Source organism: Macaca thibetana, chromosome 6, assembly GCF_024542745.1.
Source record: "Macaca thibetana thibetana isolate TM-01 chromosome 6, ASM2454274v1, whole genome shotgun sequence".
Taxonomy (NCBI): Eukaryota; Metazoa; Chordata; class Mammalia; order Primates; family Cercopithecidae; genus Macaca; species Macaca thibetana.
This window is the reverse complement of record NC_065583.1, coordinates 129315766-129332260: the sequence shown is the minus strand read 5'-3', so window position 1 is coordinate 129332260 and position 16495 is coordinate 129315766. Positions and strand designations below refer to the sequence as shown.

The 16495-nt window shown below is 35.1% G+C and overlaps 1 protein-coding gene across 3 annotated transcripts in view; it reads left to right on the top strand.

Annotated features, from left to right (window-relative positions):
* PARP8 (poly(ADP-ribose) polymerase family member 8) overlaps positions 1-16495 on the top strand; it is a 189599-nt gene that overhangs the window by 79539 nt on the left and 93565 nt on the right. For all 3 annotated transcript variants that reach the window (XM_050794091.1, XM_050794092.1, XM_050794093.1), the window contains one exon: positions 10977-11014. In XM_050794091.1, the coding sequence (XP_050650048.1) occupies positions 10977-11014 (38 nt within the window). The remainder of the gene's footprint in view (positions 1-10976; positions 11015-16495) is intronic.

The following is a 16495-nucleotide window of genomic DNA, read 5'->3' as shown; positions in this document are numbered from 1 at the left end:
TTTGGATGTCCATTACAGATTTATTCTGCTTTTACTCATTCCTTGATTTTTTTTTGCAGGGGGATGGGGTTGGGGAGGGAGTTGAGAAATCATTTTTATTGATCATCTCCTCTCACTACATAAGCTGCATTCTTCCATATATCATCTTCCTTGTAATCTCCTCTCAACACTAGGGGAGTAGATATTATCTCTCCAAATAAGCAGAAAGGGGTTAGCCAATTTAATTTTCTGAGGTTTACATTATAGTAAAGGCAAAATTTAATTCAAGCCTATCATATACTAAAGTCTGTGCTCTTTCTCCTGGTTGTAAAATAATTCTTATTTATACAATAATTTTGTAAGGAAGGTTATTCAGACTTGGAAGATCAATGGGTGTGTGTGTGTGTGTATATATATATATAGTGTGTGTATAGATATAGTGTGTGTGTATATATATAGTGTGTGTGTATATGTGTGTGTGTGTGTGTGTGCGTGTGTGTATATATAGTTTTTCTTTCTTCTTTTTTTTTTGAGACGGAATCTCGCTCTGTCGCCCAGGCTGGAGTGAGGTGACGTGATCTCGGATCTCGGCTCACTGCAACCTCCACCTCCCAGGTTCGAGCAATTCTCTGCCTTAGCCTCCCGAGTAGCTGGTATTACAGGCGCCTGCCACCATGCCTGGCTAATTTTTTTGTATTTTTAGTAGAGACAGGGTTTCACCATCTTGGCCAGACTGATCTTGAACTCCTGACCTCGTGATCCATCTGCTTTGGCCTCCCAAAGTGCTGGGATTACAGGCATGAGCTACTGCACCTGGCATGGGTTTATATATTTTTAATAAGCATTCATTCTACATATATTTATAGTGTTCCCACTGTGTGCTAGGTAGATGGTAGGTGCTGGAAATACAACGGGAAGAAAACAGGTGCCTTCTACTCTGTTTTAGTGGGATTTAGCAGGGGAAGCAAATATTAGTAAGTCATGCAATTAGCCATATTTACAAACTGTGTAACTGCTCCTTAGTAAGAGCTGATCAAGTCTGGGAAAGGTCATCAAAAATTTTTTTCTTAGGAGGTGACATCTGAATTGAGAACTGAAGGATGAGACTGAGTTAACCAGGTCAAAAGGAGGAGGAGGAGGGGAGAGAGAATTCCAGGCAGAGGGAACACAACGTGCTCAAGAACTGAAAGGAGTCTTTTTTGTTGGAGCATAGAGAGAACACAGAACAGTGAGGCAAGATGAAGATGAGACGCGTAGATAGGCAAGGTCTTGCTGGGGCTTTAGATGTTATTAAAATTGTGTTTGAGCGTAGCATGGCAGCTCATGTCTGTAATCCCAGCATTTTAGGAGGTGCTTGAGACCAAGAGTTTGGGACCAGCCTGGGCAACATACTGAGACCTCATCTCTACACTAAATTTTTTTAAAACTTAGCCAGGCATGGTGACTTGGGTCTGTAGTACTAGCTACTCGGGAGGCTAAGGTGGGAGGATTACTTGTTCCCAGAAAGTCGAGGCTGCAGTAAGCTGTGATTGCGCCACTGCTCTCCAGCCTAGGGTGATAGAGTGAGACCTTTTCTCAAAAAAAAGTAAAAATAATAATTAAAAAAAGATTATATATTTGATATTCCACAAGAAATTAACTTGGAAATAACTTATTTTATTTGCCTTAAGTATTTAAGATGCTGAGGGTTGTATCATACTGTCGAAGTTCTCTGTAAATATTATAGTTTTGTTCCCTTGACTGGACAAAGCCTTAATTCAGCTATAGAGTTATTCAGTCATATTCAATTTTTCCATCTTGGTATGCTGGGCAGATCATTTATAGCCGCTTTAAACTTTTTATGACCACTTTAAACTTGAACTTAGATATAAAACAGTGAAGGTAAAAACATCTACGTGTTACTGAATATTTATCAAAAGAATACTGAGTTACTTATAGTTACAAAGTGTTCAGTAAAGAAAAGCTCAGATATTAAACTTTTGGGATGCAATATGGGAATGGTATTTATATAATTAATCAAGGTGTCAGCATTTGATGGCTTGACATGATCTATCTACTATTCATATTTTATTGGAATTGTATTTGTGTCCTTTTATTTGTAGTCATGAGTAAAGAAAAAGAAGCACAGCTTTATTTAAATATAATGTTGTCTTTTCCATGGAACTAAGGTAGTGTAAAAAACCCATTTTTCTCACTTGCTTTTTAAAATATCATTAACAAAGCATGCATCAATGTTACTAATCAATGTCAGACTTAGTTCTCTCAAGTTCCTCCCTGTTAAGAAAATAGTTTACTTAGAAGTCCAAACATTTAACTTACAGTGTAATATTTAAGCATGGAAGTTGCTGACTTGACCGCTTCCCTAAAAAACAAACAAACAGACAAACAAACAAAAGCATTACTTTTGATCTTGTTACTTCACTTGCTGAAAGTATAACTTAAAAAATTACCAAAATAAATTTTGAAAATAGGAAAACATATTATTGAGAAACTAACTTAATGTTTGTTGGGCAATAATCTTCATCCTTTTACCTTAGTAAAGGGTAATACGTAATTTATTTCATAGGTGAGAAAGATGTGTTTTTTTTTTTTTTTTTTTTTTTTTTTTTGAGGTGTAGTTTCGTTCTTGTTGCCCAGGCTGGAGTGCAATAGCATGATCTCGGCTCACTGCAACCTCTGCCTCCCGGGTACAAGTGATTCTCCTACCTCAGCCTTCAAGTAGCTGGCATTACAGGTGCACACAACCACGCCCAGCTAATTTTTTGTATTTTTAGTAGACATAGGGTTTTACCATATTGACCAGGCTGGTCTCGAACTCTTGAACTCAGGTGATCCGTCCGCCTTGGCCTCCCAAAGTGCCAGGATTACAGACGTGAGCCACCACACTTGGCTGCGTTTTATTTTCTAGAATGAGAACTTACTGTTCTTGTCTTCTTCATGTTGAGTGGTTCCGAAGAAGGGTGGGAGCAGATACTGTGTGCAGTAGTTCATATAATTCTATTTTTGGCAGTTTGGCTTAAAAACAAACACATTTGTTCATTTTAAATAGTGCTACCATTAATATGTTTGTGGCTAGTTTTTTTTCCCACTCACATGGTTACATATGTTTGATAGATTTCGAATTGTGAAATTGTTAGATTAAATTAATAGAACAAAGTCCCAAATGGAATATGGGTTTATGAGTTCTGTGCAGCAAGTAGATGGATTAATCTTAGATTACAAGGACAGATATTTCTTTCTTCCTGAATACAAGGAGGGGGTATGAGCTTGTAGGTGGTTGGTGGAAGACAGAATAGAGGGAATGTCTTGAGGAAGTAACCATGTGATAATCTCTCTTAATGTGGAAAGAAAGCATTTTGATGAGAGTGAAAGGGTAGATTGTTACAGGGTGTTGGAAAGCTGTGAAAATTTGCAAAATAACTGAGAAGAAAAAGTAAGGGGGTCTATGAAGAATGGGTTTCTCAGGTTACTGAGCAGAGTTGTTAGTAGATGATATTGAGAACCACATGTCTGTAGCGCATCAGGCCCCTTAGTTTCATTGTCCTTTCCAGCAGCATTCAGAGCCCAGGTCCAGGAGCTGAGCATGCCAAATATGACCTAATCTGCAGTTTGGAGCTGGTAGGATCAGGTAGTCTGCAGGGGCAGGGTAGGGGCTGCACATTGAAGGAGTTGAAGATGCTGTGGAGAGAGCAGTTAGGTATCTAAAATCATGGGAAGATGAAAATGAAGCCCAGAGGGACTGGTAAAGACACAGAGAGTGAATGCATTGTTTAAGGATGTTAGAAGTAGGAGGAAAGGAGTGAGAGCTGGAAAATGATAAAATTGTGGTTAAAAAGTGGGGCATGGGAGTTTCAGATTTTAGAAGGAGAGCCATTCATTCCAAATCAAGCTTCAAGGTATAGCCATTTGGAGATTTGATGAGCTAGAGGTAAGGGAAACGAGATCATGGAACTATGTGCAGCTTAACGTTGTCCAAATGGATGTGAGTGATGTCAAGATTTTTGGTAAAGAGGAAAAGAAGGTCCTAGAACTCTCTAATCCTGGATAAATGACAAAAAGATTGTAGCTCATAATGGTGAAGAATGAGGATGCTGTAGCTGATTGACCTGCACAATTTGAAATTTTTTTTTTTTTTTTTTTAAGACGGAGTCTGGGTCAGTCGCCCAGGCTGGGGTGCAGTGGCCGGATCTCAGCTCACTGCAAGCTCCGCCTCCCGGGTTCACGCCGTTCTCCTGCCTCAGCCTCCCATGTAGCTGGGACTACAGGCGCCCGCCACCGTGCCCAGCTAAGTTTTGTATTTTTAGTAGAGACGGGGTTTCACCGTGTTAGTCAGGATGGTCTCGATTTCCTGACCCCTCGTGATCCGCCCATCTCGGCCTCCCAAAGTGCTGGGATTACAGGCGTGAGCCACCGCGCGGAAAATGTTTTTGGAAGATGAAATGATGATGAACATGAAAGTGAATGTTTTGGGAACTGAATGGCATTAAAGTAGCAAAGGTGAGCTTCTAGCATGCCCCAAATTACCTTCTAGCTTGAGACACTAGAGTTGGGTCTGGAGTTGGGTAGTGGGACAGAATCTCTTTCACTCTGCAGCACTTGAAGAGTAAGGAAGACAGAATTATAAGTGCTGGAGTGAATTTTCTTCTAGAAAGCTCCAGTGTGTCTGGGGATGAGATGTGGTCTCAGGTTTTAACTGCTGACTTGCAAGTGAACAAAGACTGAGACCTGACCAGACACGATGGCTCACATCTGTAATCCCAGAGCTTTGGGAGACTTGAGGCCATTGCATTCCAGCCTAGGTGACAAAGTGAAACCTTGTCTCCAAAACATAAATAAATAAATAAATAAGATTAAAAATAAATTGATTAAATAAAATTGAGATCTGTACTCATAAGCATCTTAGCTAGGGTAGAGAATTGTTTGTCATGTGCAAGTTTTTGTTTCTGCCTTTTGCTTTTTCTTATTTAAATTCTTAAAGTATGATCTAGCTGGGAAGGATAAAAGATATGAGGATGTAGTTTATTGGAGAAATTCTTTTAAATATTAGCTGGTAAGTAAAAAGGTAATGTGCAATAAAATACTGGTTTTTACTTGTTCTGTCAAAACCTCTGGGTGTTGTTGAAAAGGCATAAACTGAGGATCCAGGAGTTTTACGCTACAGATGGCAGTTATGGGCCCTGTTTATAAAATACAGATAATGAATTAGTGCATCGAAAAAGTCTTTTAAGTCTAAAATTCTTTCATGTTCAAGCCTAAGTTCCAATCTTTATTACATAAGAACTACCATCTTCCACTACTTTTGAAAGACTCTTCTTAGGTCCATGAACTTGGGAGTTCAGACCAAACTCTATCTATCTGTTCTTAGCTCATTGCAGACATTTCAGAAGGAAAAGGATGGTAATGGAGTGATTGGGAAGTGTAGATACAAGAATGACCTTATGAAATGGTTTCAATTATAGGACTAAACAAATATATGAACAAAATACAAGATTAGGTAGATATGGAACAACTGACGGCTGCTCTGGGAACTCCTTTGGTAGTTGTTGGCTATTGGGAGATGTCTTTTGTTGGGCCAGATGCTTTCAGAGGAAAAAGAGGTGAGAGTAACCATTTTGTTCAAAAATTATTGAGGTGCAATAAAATAATTTTTAGATTCTGGTTTCAAAGTTGTGACTTTAAGGATCATACATCACACTATTCATATAATATATACCAAACACATATTTGAGTGACCTGAGTTTCTCTGACAAAGCACCTCAGTGTAATTAATTGTAAGTCAGCATATCACAAAATACTGAAGGATTTTTTTTTTTTTTTTTCTCTGAATAGGAATTCAGAGCTTGCTCCAGGGATGTGAGGACAAAAGATGAGTATGACTTTTAAAAGGAATTCAGAGGTTGCTCCAGATTTTGCTTTCTTCTCACGTCCACATTCTTTCACTTTGACTTATGCTTCTTGACAATATTTTCTGCCTGCTATATGGTATTTATTATGTACAGCACATACTAACAGTACTCTGCAATCTACTTAAACTTTGCTCTTTCCACTTTTTTTTGGTACTACCCATTAGATCCTTGAGCCAATCATCCATGTCTGCTTATACTAGATTGTTTCCCTTAGAACTCTGTAAGCCACAAAGTGAAACTGATTAGGGTTTTACAGTCCTGGTGATTTTCCTTCTGGTATACCACTGAGAAAATGCTGTCGCACAAGGGGCTGATGAATCATTTTACAGGATTTTTGTTTGCTATTTTCTATCTGAAAAATTAGGTATGTTCACGAACATGGGAATGTCTCCTAATATCATGAGGACAATAAGACCATAAAATAAAATAATCAGTGTTGGTTTGGGTCTCTGATAAATGCAGTATATTGTACTTTTTAGCAAATTGAGTACCCGAGAGAACATTCATTCATGTAAATTTCACTTCTATAAATTTTAATTGCTTCTACTGGAAGCTGACTAAAATTATTCGGCACCTGCTGCTATGTGTCTGGCATTGTCCTGGGGTCCTTGCACCTGTTAAGCCATTAAATCATCACAGCAGGCTGTTAAGGTAGGTATGGATTCTTCCATTTTACTAAATAGAGATTGAGTCTGTGGGTATTTAACTAACTTTTCTTATGCCTCCCAGCTAGTAAGCCTCAAAGCTGCATTGGACTCCTGTTTGTCTGTCTTGAACTACAACAGGCCCTCTAACTGGAGGTAGACAAAGGAATGAATTAAGGCCTCATTTTGGATTCAGACATTGATTTAGATGAAAAATGAAGCCCATTGCGGTTGGTTGAGATGGTAGGCTGTTGGGAATTAATTCAGCTTAGTACTGAATATAATCTCTGGCATGGCATTGCCAAGCTTCTGTCACATAACACCGCCAGATCAGAAGGTGCCTTGATCATCAGTTTTATTTCTACGTAGTACCATTCGACAGTATAAGGGAATCGATCATGGGAAAATGAATTCATATGGGGTCATAGTGTACATTTCCCCCAGCTTGTTTGTGGCACCGTTTTCATGGATATTTTATCTTCTAATGTTTGGCATGTTGATTCAGGACCATGATTTCCAAAGCTGCTCTATTGGCTGGGGTCCAACATCTGCCATTTGTTCCTGCATTCTTATTCCCAATACATACCTTTTCACTGATATTTGCTCATATTTTACTACTATGATAGCTTCTCAGTCTGATCTCTCTTTTCTTCAATCCATCCTAAATATTAGCTATCAGAGTACCTTGTTCAAAATACGAATTCTGCCTGGAAATACTATTATGCCTCATACTATCTGATTCCATTTGTGTATCATTCTTGAAATGATAAAACATTTAGAGCTAGGGAACTGGTTAGTGGCTGTTGGGCTTAAGGATGCTTAGGTGAAGGGAGATGGATATGTCTCTAAAAAAGGTGGCACAAGGGAAATTTTTATGTGATCAAATAGCTCTGTATTTTGTTTGCTGTAATGGGTATGTGATGCACATGTGATAAAATAACGTAGAACTATATACTCAAACTTTGCACTAATGTCAATTTCCAGGATTTGATATTTACTGTAGGTACATAACATGTAAGCAATGAAGGAAACTGGGTAATATACATGAGACCTTTGTACAGTCTTTTCAAATTTATGTGAGTCTATATTATATAAAAAGTAAAAAAAAAAAAAAAATACTACTGTGCTTTAAAATGTTCAAGTTCCTTTGTCTGTCATAGTTATTATGTATCATATTCTCTGGTTCCCTCTAAATTAATCATCCAAAGGTATTGCCTCTGATATATATATTTTTTTCTATTTAAATCTTATTTGGCATTAACACAATGTTTGGCTCATACCAGGTTACCATAAAGTGGTCCTTGAGTTAATACTGGGATTAATGGTTTTAATCCCGGTGCTTTGAAAGGCTGAGGCAGGAAGATCACTTGAGGCCAGGTGTTTGAGACCAGCCTGGGCAATACAGCGAGACCCCTGTCTCTACCAAAAATAAAATAAATTAACTGGATGCGGTGGTGCAAATCTGTAGTCCAATCTACCCAGGAGGCTTCAGGGGACAGTTGCTTGAGCCCAGGAGTTTGAGGTTACAGTGAGCTATGATCCAGCTTGGGCAACAGAGCAAGGCCTCGTCTCTAAAAAAAATTTTTTTTTAATTGAACAAATTTGCTTTATGAAAGAAAAATGTATCAAACTTGGTCTCATTACTAATCATACTTCTTTTCTACTCATCTACTTATTCAGTTTTTTTTTTTTTTTTTTTTTTTGTCTCTACCTAATCTCTTTCCGAGGACTGAGCAGCATGCCAGGGATTTGACTGGTGGAGTTGGGAACTCTATTCAAGGACTTAAGACTCAACTGTCATAAGGACAAGATGAGCCAGGGAACCCAGGGTATAAGCTGTGTTGACTCAACGTTCATCCATCCATTCAAATTTATTGAGATTTGTGTTATAGCTCAGTATATGGTCTATCTTGATATTCTGCAGTTATAGTGTTCTATGAAAATCAGTTTCACATATTCTGTGTCTTTAATTTTTTTTTCTTTTTGGTTTGGTTCTGTTAATTACTCAAATTATGATTGTTGAGTTGTTCATTTTTCCTGTATTTATGTCAGGTTTTGCCTCATATATTATGAAGTTTTGTTATTAGGTGCATACACATTTATGATTGGTATGCCTTCTTCCTAAAAAACTGACACTTTCATCATTATGAATGATCTCTATATCTTCAGTCCTCAGTCTTCTGATGCTTATTGTTTGTGTGGAGTATCTTTTCCATTCTTTGCTTTAAATCTGTATGTGTCTTTATATTTAATATGGATCTCTTAAAGATAGCATAGACCTTGCTTTTTTATCCGTTCTGGTCATCTTTTCCTTTTATTCAGTGTGTCTTATTCCATTAACATTCAATGCAGTTATTGATATGATTAGATTCGGGCTGTATTTACTTTTTGTTTTCTATTTTGTGCCTTCTGTTTTTTGTTCCTCCTTTCCTGCTTTCTTTTGGATTAAATCTTCCAAAATGATTTTTAGAATTATTGTGTAATTTATCTATTAGCTTTTTAAGGAGTTTGTGTGTGTGTGTGTTCATGTGTACTTGCTATAGGGATATTTCCTTAACTTTTCTGATAGTTATTATTTAGGGGTAATATATCATTTTACATCGTATGTAAGGATTTTGCAACTTCATTTTACATAATATGCAAGGACCTTGCAACTGTTTAAGACCATTCTACCCATCCCTGTTACAATGCTATAATCATATGTATGTGAAGTGCTATAATTTTACTTTTTAACAAATATATTTTTAAAACATTAAAAAAATCGTGTTTTATATTTACAGTTTTCGGTGCTTTTGATTCTTTTGACTTTCCCGTCTGGTATTATTCATCCAGAAGAGCTTTGTTTAGGACTTCTTATACTGCAGGTCTGCTGGGGACCAATTTTCACAATTTTATTTTATCTGAAAGTTGCTTTATTTTGCCTTTATTTTTGGTGCATACGTATGTATAATGTGTGGACTGAATGGAGAATTCTGGCTGGATGGTTGTCTCCTCCCCTCCCCAAAAGTCAACATTGGTTCTTATCACTGTTTCCTCGTGTGTAATGTGTCATTTTATTTTTCTCTGACTTCTTTCAGAATGTTTCCTTACATTTGGTTTTCAGCAGTTTGACTACTTGTACCTGGCTGTAATTTGCTTTGTGCTTTCCTATTTCAGATTTTCTGAGCTTCTTTATTCAACACATCTTTGTCTTTCACTCAAGTTGGAAAATTTTCAGCTCTTCTTGATATTTTCTGCATTATTCTTTCTTTCTTCAGCCTTCTAAAACTCTAATATACAAATGTTTGCTCTTTTGCTAGTGCTCCATAAGTCCCTAATAGTCTGTTTTTGTTTGTTTCTGTATTCTTCAGGTTGGTTTTTCCTTTACATCCTTAAGTATACTTATAATAACTGTTTTAACATTATGGTGGGCTAATCCCAACACTTGGACCTTCTTTTCTCTTGAAAATAGCTTACATTTTTCTGTTTGTACATATATTAAGTGATTTCTGATCATATTGGATTCACACTGTGAATGATGCTTTGAGTAGATTCTGTCTTCTGTATGTTCCTTTAAAGAGAATTAGTTTTTTGTGTTTTTTTTTTTTTTTGTCATAACAGGAAGATAATTTGGCTGAAAGCAAACTAAAATTTGACCTTTCTGTGGCAGGTGGCAGCTTCACTGATGCAGTCAGATAGCTAATGTTAAACATGTGCTGTGTGTCATGCACCAAAATAAATGATGACACTACAAATATAAATAGACGTAGATCTTAACCGCATGGGGCTTGCTATCTAGTTGACAGAGATAGAAAATGAACAGATAAATATGTTCAATTTTCATGTCATATGAGATAAGGACATAGAGGCAGAGGGTTACTGAGAAGGGAGTTGTGCAATTGTTAAAATATAATTTAAAAATTGTTTTGAAACAACTCAATCCTTATGAAAACAGAATAAAGTTTATATATGTGTGTGTGTGTGTGCATGATGAAAGATTGATAATATTACTTATACTTCCATTATATTTTGTTAATTCTTTTAGAAAAAAACCAAGATTATCCAAAGTACTTCATATTTTGGGGAAACAATATTAAAAATGTTTAAATTCTCAGGTGCTATACTAAATAAGAGAAATACTTTTTTGGTAAGAAAAGATGGTTTGATGAAATCTGAGCAAAGAATATAAATGATCATATAATAGGAAAAATAGACCTTGCTGAAATAAAAGACCTATCTAAAGATAAAGCCTTGTAGGGAGAAAGATATTTCAAAACTGTTAGACTAAGATTCATTTAGACTAATGGAAAACGTATTTTAAAAAACATGTAAGTTTCTTATGTTGGATGTAAAAGTGGTTTTATACTTATATCTGTATAACTGAATGGGTAATATCGGGTTGGTCTGTCTTTTATAAAAACCTGTTTACCTTAGCAGTAACTTGAACCTTTTTTTCTTGTTTTAACAGTGTATCCTACGCAGTACATGTATCTGAAGATTACCCAGGTATGGTTTTCTCGTTTTATTACAGATATTCATATCAGGGTTCCTTTGAATATTTTTTTCTTCTGGGTATGTAAAACACATATAAATATATCAAGGGGTGAAACATTGGTAGAGGAAGCCTTAAAGCTATAGAAGAATTCTGCCGACTGCCTGCGAAGTACATGTCTTACTCTGAGACACAGTGCAGAATCAAAATAATTTCCCAATGAAAACTTCTTTAAAGATTCCTATGATGGTTCCAGGCTGTACATTAACATCATTACAATTAAAATAAATATTCTCTCAATGGTCTAATTGTTAGTTTCAAACATCATTTGGCCTTTCAGAATGTAAAAATAATAGGTAACACTTATTTTTCAGTCAGTTTTCTAAGTGAGTGTGTGTGTGTATCTATTTTTTCTTTTTAGTATTAAAAAATAGTGATTAGTTCATAGTTTGGTATGGAGATAATGTAAAACTTACTTGTTTAGCATTTAAGTATTTTCTGTGGCAGTTTGCATTAAGCATTTAATCATTTTATAAGATTGTTACATTTGAAAATACTTTCTTAAATCACAAACTTCCTTGCAATTATTTTGCTATGCTCTCCAAATGTTTTAAGCATAGTATTCTATAAAACTGTTGTACAGTTATACAATGAGATTATTCATTAAGGCTATGCCTATTTTTAATAGCAATACAAAAAGTGTTCTAAAGAAATTTTACTGGAAGAACCAATACAAGAAGTATTTATAAGAAAAATGCTTTTTGTAGATGGTTAGGCAATCAGCCCTGTCTGATAGTATAGCATGTTTTTGATGATATGTTTGCCGAGTATGTTATGAAAATAGAGGCCCCACTATTTATTGTAAATATAAAAATTAATGTGCTTTTCATCTGAGGCAGATCATAGAGATGTCAGCCATGAGAGGTACAGTAGGACTTTAAGTCAAGGTAATAGAAATAATAGTGCAAATTAAAGCCCAAGTTGAAGACACTAAGTGAATTAATCTGTAGCACAGAATATGTATGGTAGAAGATGCCTTTAGTAAACCAAGTGGACCAAGTGTTTAGCTCCCTCTTGTGGTCAAGAGGTATTACTTGGGCTTTTTCTCACTTTAAGGGAGCCCCACCTGGAAATGCCAATATACAAACATTGAAATTCTAAAAAAAAGTATTGATTATCATTTGTGCTCTTTTTACTGAATTGTCTAATTGGAGCAAGTTTGCAATGAATTTTCAATATAACTTCATTTCCAAAAGGAAGGAGTGTAAGTATATCTATTTAATCTGTTTGGTGAAAGTAGGTTGTTATGCTGCAATAAAATACAATTACAGAAGACGAAGATTAGTGCATTCTGGTTTAAATACTGGGGCAGAATTTTCAATTGGTTGACATAACCAGTATATCAAAATACACTGTCCAGTGGACAGTATTCCAAGTATTTGCACATACATAATTTCATTTGATTCTCAATGCCAGTCTGTATGAAAGGCAAAACAGGGCAGTTTAAAATATAAATTCATACTTAGAGAAGTGTACTGAGAGATGGCAAGTATTAAATAACATTTTCCCAAAACATGTAGTTTGGAGATAAAAATCAAGTCTGTAATTACGTTCTGATTCCCGTTGCCTCTGGGGAAGTAGTGTTAGTATTTTTATGGAGCTTTCTTCACAGTGAACATTAATATGATAATGTTTTCCCCATTATTAAATTTTAATCTACATTTATTTGTACTAAGAGTTGTTGGTTAATATGCTTGACTTTTTAGGTAGACATCTTGTTTTATAACTTCTATGTTTGTTCTTCCTTTCCAACATTTATACCTGTTCTTGTTGGCACTGGAATAATTTTTAATAATAGATATGAAAGTTGGCAGCTTTGTATCTTTTCTCAAAATTAGTGAGCATGCTTCCAGTTGTTTTCAGAAAGGAAATTACTCTTTTTCTCATTTACCAAGGTTTTTTTTTTTTTTTAATGAATATTAAGTCTTTATCAAACTACTGTTTGGCATCTGTTGAGGTGGTATATCTACTTTTTCCTTTAAACAATAAAGTAACAAATTATATTAGCAAATAACTCAATGTTGATCTATGAGAATTATGTGTTTTGTCATATACTTTAACATTAAAGACCTTAAGTTGCTGAAGGAATTAAACAACTCTTTGAGCATTTGCTAGAACTTGCAGACAAATCTGTCTGAGCTTTTTAGGGATGGTTCTGGGGCAGTTGTCTTATTTTTCTGCCGTGATTATTATCTCTTCTGTTTTCCTATTTCTTAGTCATTTTAAAATAGGTCTTCTTCTTGAAAGTTTCTATGTTGGTGAAATGTCCAAATTTTTTAGCAAAAGTATAGTATTTGGTCTGTAATTGTAAAAATCTTCCATGTCTGGTTATTTCTCCTGGCCCATTTTTATTGTTTAAATTTGTTCTTGTTCTTCCCTCTGTTGGTTTGTCTTCCAAATAGTTTGTCCATTTAAAAGAATATTTCAAACAAATAGCTCTTTTTAATGTTGCATCCAATTTCTAAATGCAGTAATCTTGATACAACATTTATTAATTCCTTCTAATAATATAGCTTAGGCCGCCCCACCTTCTCCTGGATTATTTGGATCAGTAATTAACTAATCATCTAAGTTTGAACATAGGAAATTTTCTTTGCTCTATGAAAATGTATCAGTATTATCCTCCAAAGTCAAGATTACATCATTCTAGCTTATGTCCCTAAGAACAGATTTGTCCTTTTATGATTGTGATCTATTAATTAACTTGTGCCATCTATTGAAATTTATTTCATAGTTTTAGTGAAATGAAAATTTAGAGGGTCTTTATTGAGTCAGCATACATAATAGCATGTATATAAGTGAAATACTAAATGATATGTTGACTGTTCATAATTAAGTGAAGAAATAGAGCAGCCTTCTGATTTACTTGTACTTCTTTGTGTATTTTATACTGAAGACAGTTTTTATTTTTTAATGTAAGAGAATGGATTACACAATAGTTGTGTGTATTACAAGTCACAGGTTGGCTCTGCTATAATGGCAGAACTCTTTAATTTTCTCTTTCCACTTTTAATTAGGAAGGCTTACCTACTGTTGGGAGTGGACTCTCTTATCCCTAGTAGAGGAATGAAGGGGTACTTTCTGGATCCTCTACTACCTGTGAGTCCAAAGAGTCTTGACCTACATGATATACTTGAGCATTAGGTATAGCTTGTGAATAAACCTCTTCAGTGAGAATTAGAATCCTATACAGTCTATATCAAATTACAGCCCCAAAAATGTAATTGTTTTTATACCTAATAAGCATTTATATTTTATAAGATATTGCAACTTTTTAGTGACAATACTTTCCATATTTAGAAAAGCACATGGTATAGTGGCAAAACATCGATTTTTGGATTCAGGCAGATTCAAGTTTTACCACTTACTAGTGTATAGGTAATTAATAAGTAATTTGAGCAAAGTATTTAATTTTTCTGAGCCTTAGTTTCCTAGTATTTAAAATAGGGATAATAATTGACTGCAGTAGGGGATCAGGTGAAATTATAGAGAAAATTCAGCAAAAATATCGAGAATGTACATGAAATCAATATAATTATTTTTTAGAGTTATAATTATTTATCTTAAGTTATATAGCAGTGAGGGGTGGAATAACTTGACTTAGATGATGCTGTATTTGAAGCAGAATAAAAGCAACAGTTTAAGAAATACTAAATACTATAAAACATACACATTAAAAATCTAACTGTCCCCAGAGGTTTTCAGAAAAAAAAAAGGGGGGGAGCTTAGAAGTCAAGATGGAGAATTCCAGTGAAGGAATTTGAGTTTAAAAACATTCTTATTCTGTCACTTACTCATTCTATTACTTTAAGTCCTTTCTTTAACACTTTTTACACTCCACTTTCTCCTGTAAACAAATATGTTGTTTTTACAAATGTCAAAATAATTTGAGGAAGATTTAGAAGGAATTAAGCAACAACAAAAAGCCAATAGAATGGATTCATACAGATGGGATGATCATCAAAGATCATGTGCAAACTTCTCATTGTATAGCTATAACTGTGGCTTAGGCTAAAGGAGATCAACAGCTAGTTGGCAGTAGTGTCTAGATTTTTCTAAATCTTAAAATATTTAATTGTCAAAGATTGAATATATTCAAGGTATACAATATGATGATTTGATGTATGTATACATATGTAGTGATTACCACAATCAAATTAATTAACATATCCATCACCACCCATGTTATACATTAGGTCCCAGAACTTGTTGATTTTATAGCTTTAACTGAAAGTTTGTACCCTTTAGCTAATATCTCCCTGTGTCCCCCAACCCCTGGCCACCATTGTTCTTACTCTCTGCTTATACTAGTTCAACTTTTTTAGATTCCACGTAGAAGTGAAATCATGCAGTATTTATCTTTCTGTGTCTGGCTTATTTCACTTGGCTTATGTAACGTCCTCTGTGTTCATCCATGTTGTTGCAGATGGCAGGATTTCATTCTTTTTTAGTTGCTGAGTGTAATATTCTGTTGTATATATGTACCACAGTTTCTTTATGCAACCTTCCATTGATGAACACTTAAGTTGTTTCCACTTCTTAGCTATTGTGAATAATGCCACAGTGAACATAGTGGTGGAGATATCGCTTCAAGATACTGATTCCATTTCCTCTGGATCTTAAAAGGATTGCTAAACTGGGTAAAGTAGAAGAAATAGGTAAATTCCTAGAGACATGCAACCTATCAAGACTGAATCATAAAATAATAGCAGGCCAATGATCAGTAAAGAGATCAAATCAGTAATCAAAAATCTTCCAAAAAGGAAAAGCCCAGGACTAGAGTGCTTTGAATTCAGAGCTAAGTGAATTCTTTCAAATAATTGAACCAGCTTCTAGATTTGATGTGCTTTCTTTCCTGTCCTACGTTTCTGATCATAAATTGGGTCTGTCTCTGTGATCTGATCTGGCCTATTATGTAATAATGGCAATTTAATAAATAATATCATGAAACCTGAAAACATTTTTATTTGGGGTAAATTAAGCCAAAATAAGAAATTACATGTCTTCTAATGCCTAAACACTAATCAAAATACAAACCATACAGAATCTCTTAGAAAATGATATGTTTGAAGGCATAATGCTGTCAAGCCTATGCAACATACAGTCACCAAATTATATTCTCTTGAATAAAATCTCACTGTCTTCCAGTGTTGACACTTTACGTAAAGCCATTTTGATAGAAAATCCTTTCTATTTAGTTATTCACTCCCCTGTTTTCTTAAACATAATGTCTTAATTAACTTGCCTTTTGGTGTTTTAGTAAAATCTTCGTCATTCCATGATACTGTGAAATTGCATGATGCTATCCACCTTACGGATTCTTCTGGATCTTCTAATTGGTGGCCAGCTTTTGTTTCTGTTGTTCTAATGCTCCCTTCTAATACTCTTTCTCTCCTAAATGTTAGCTCCAGGGAATCCATTGTGCACAGAGAAAA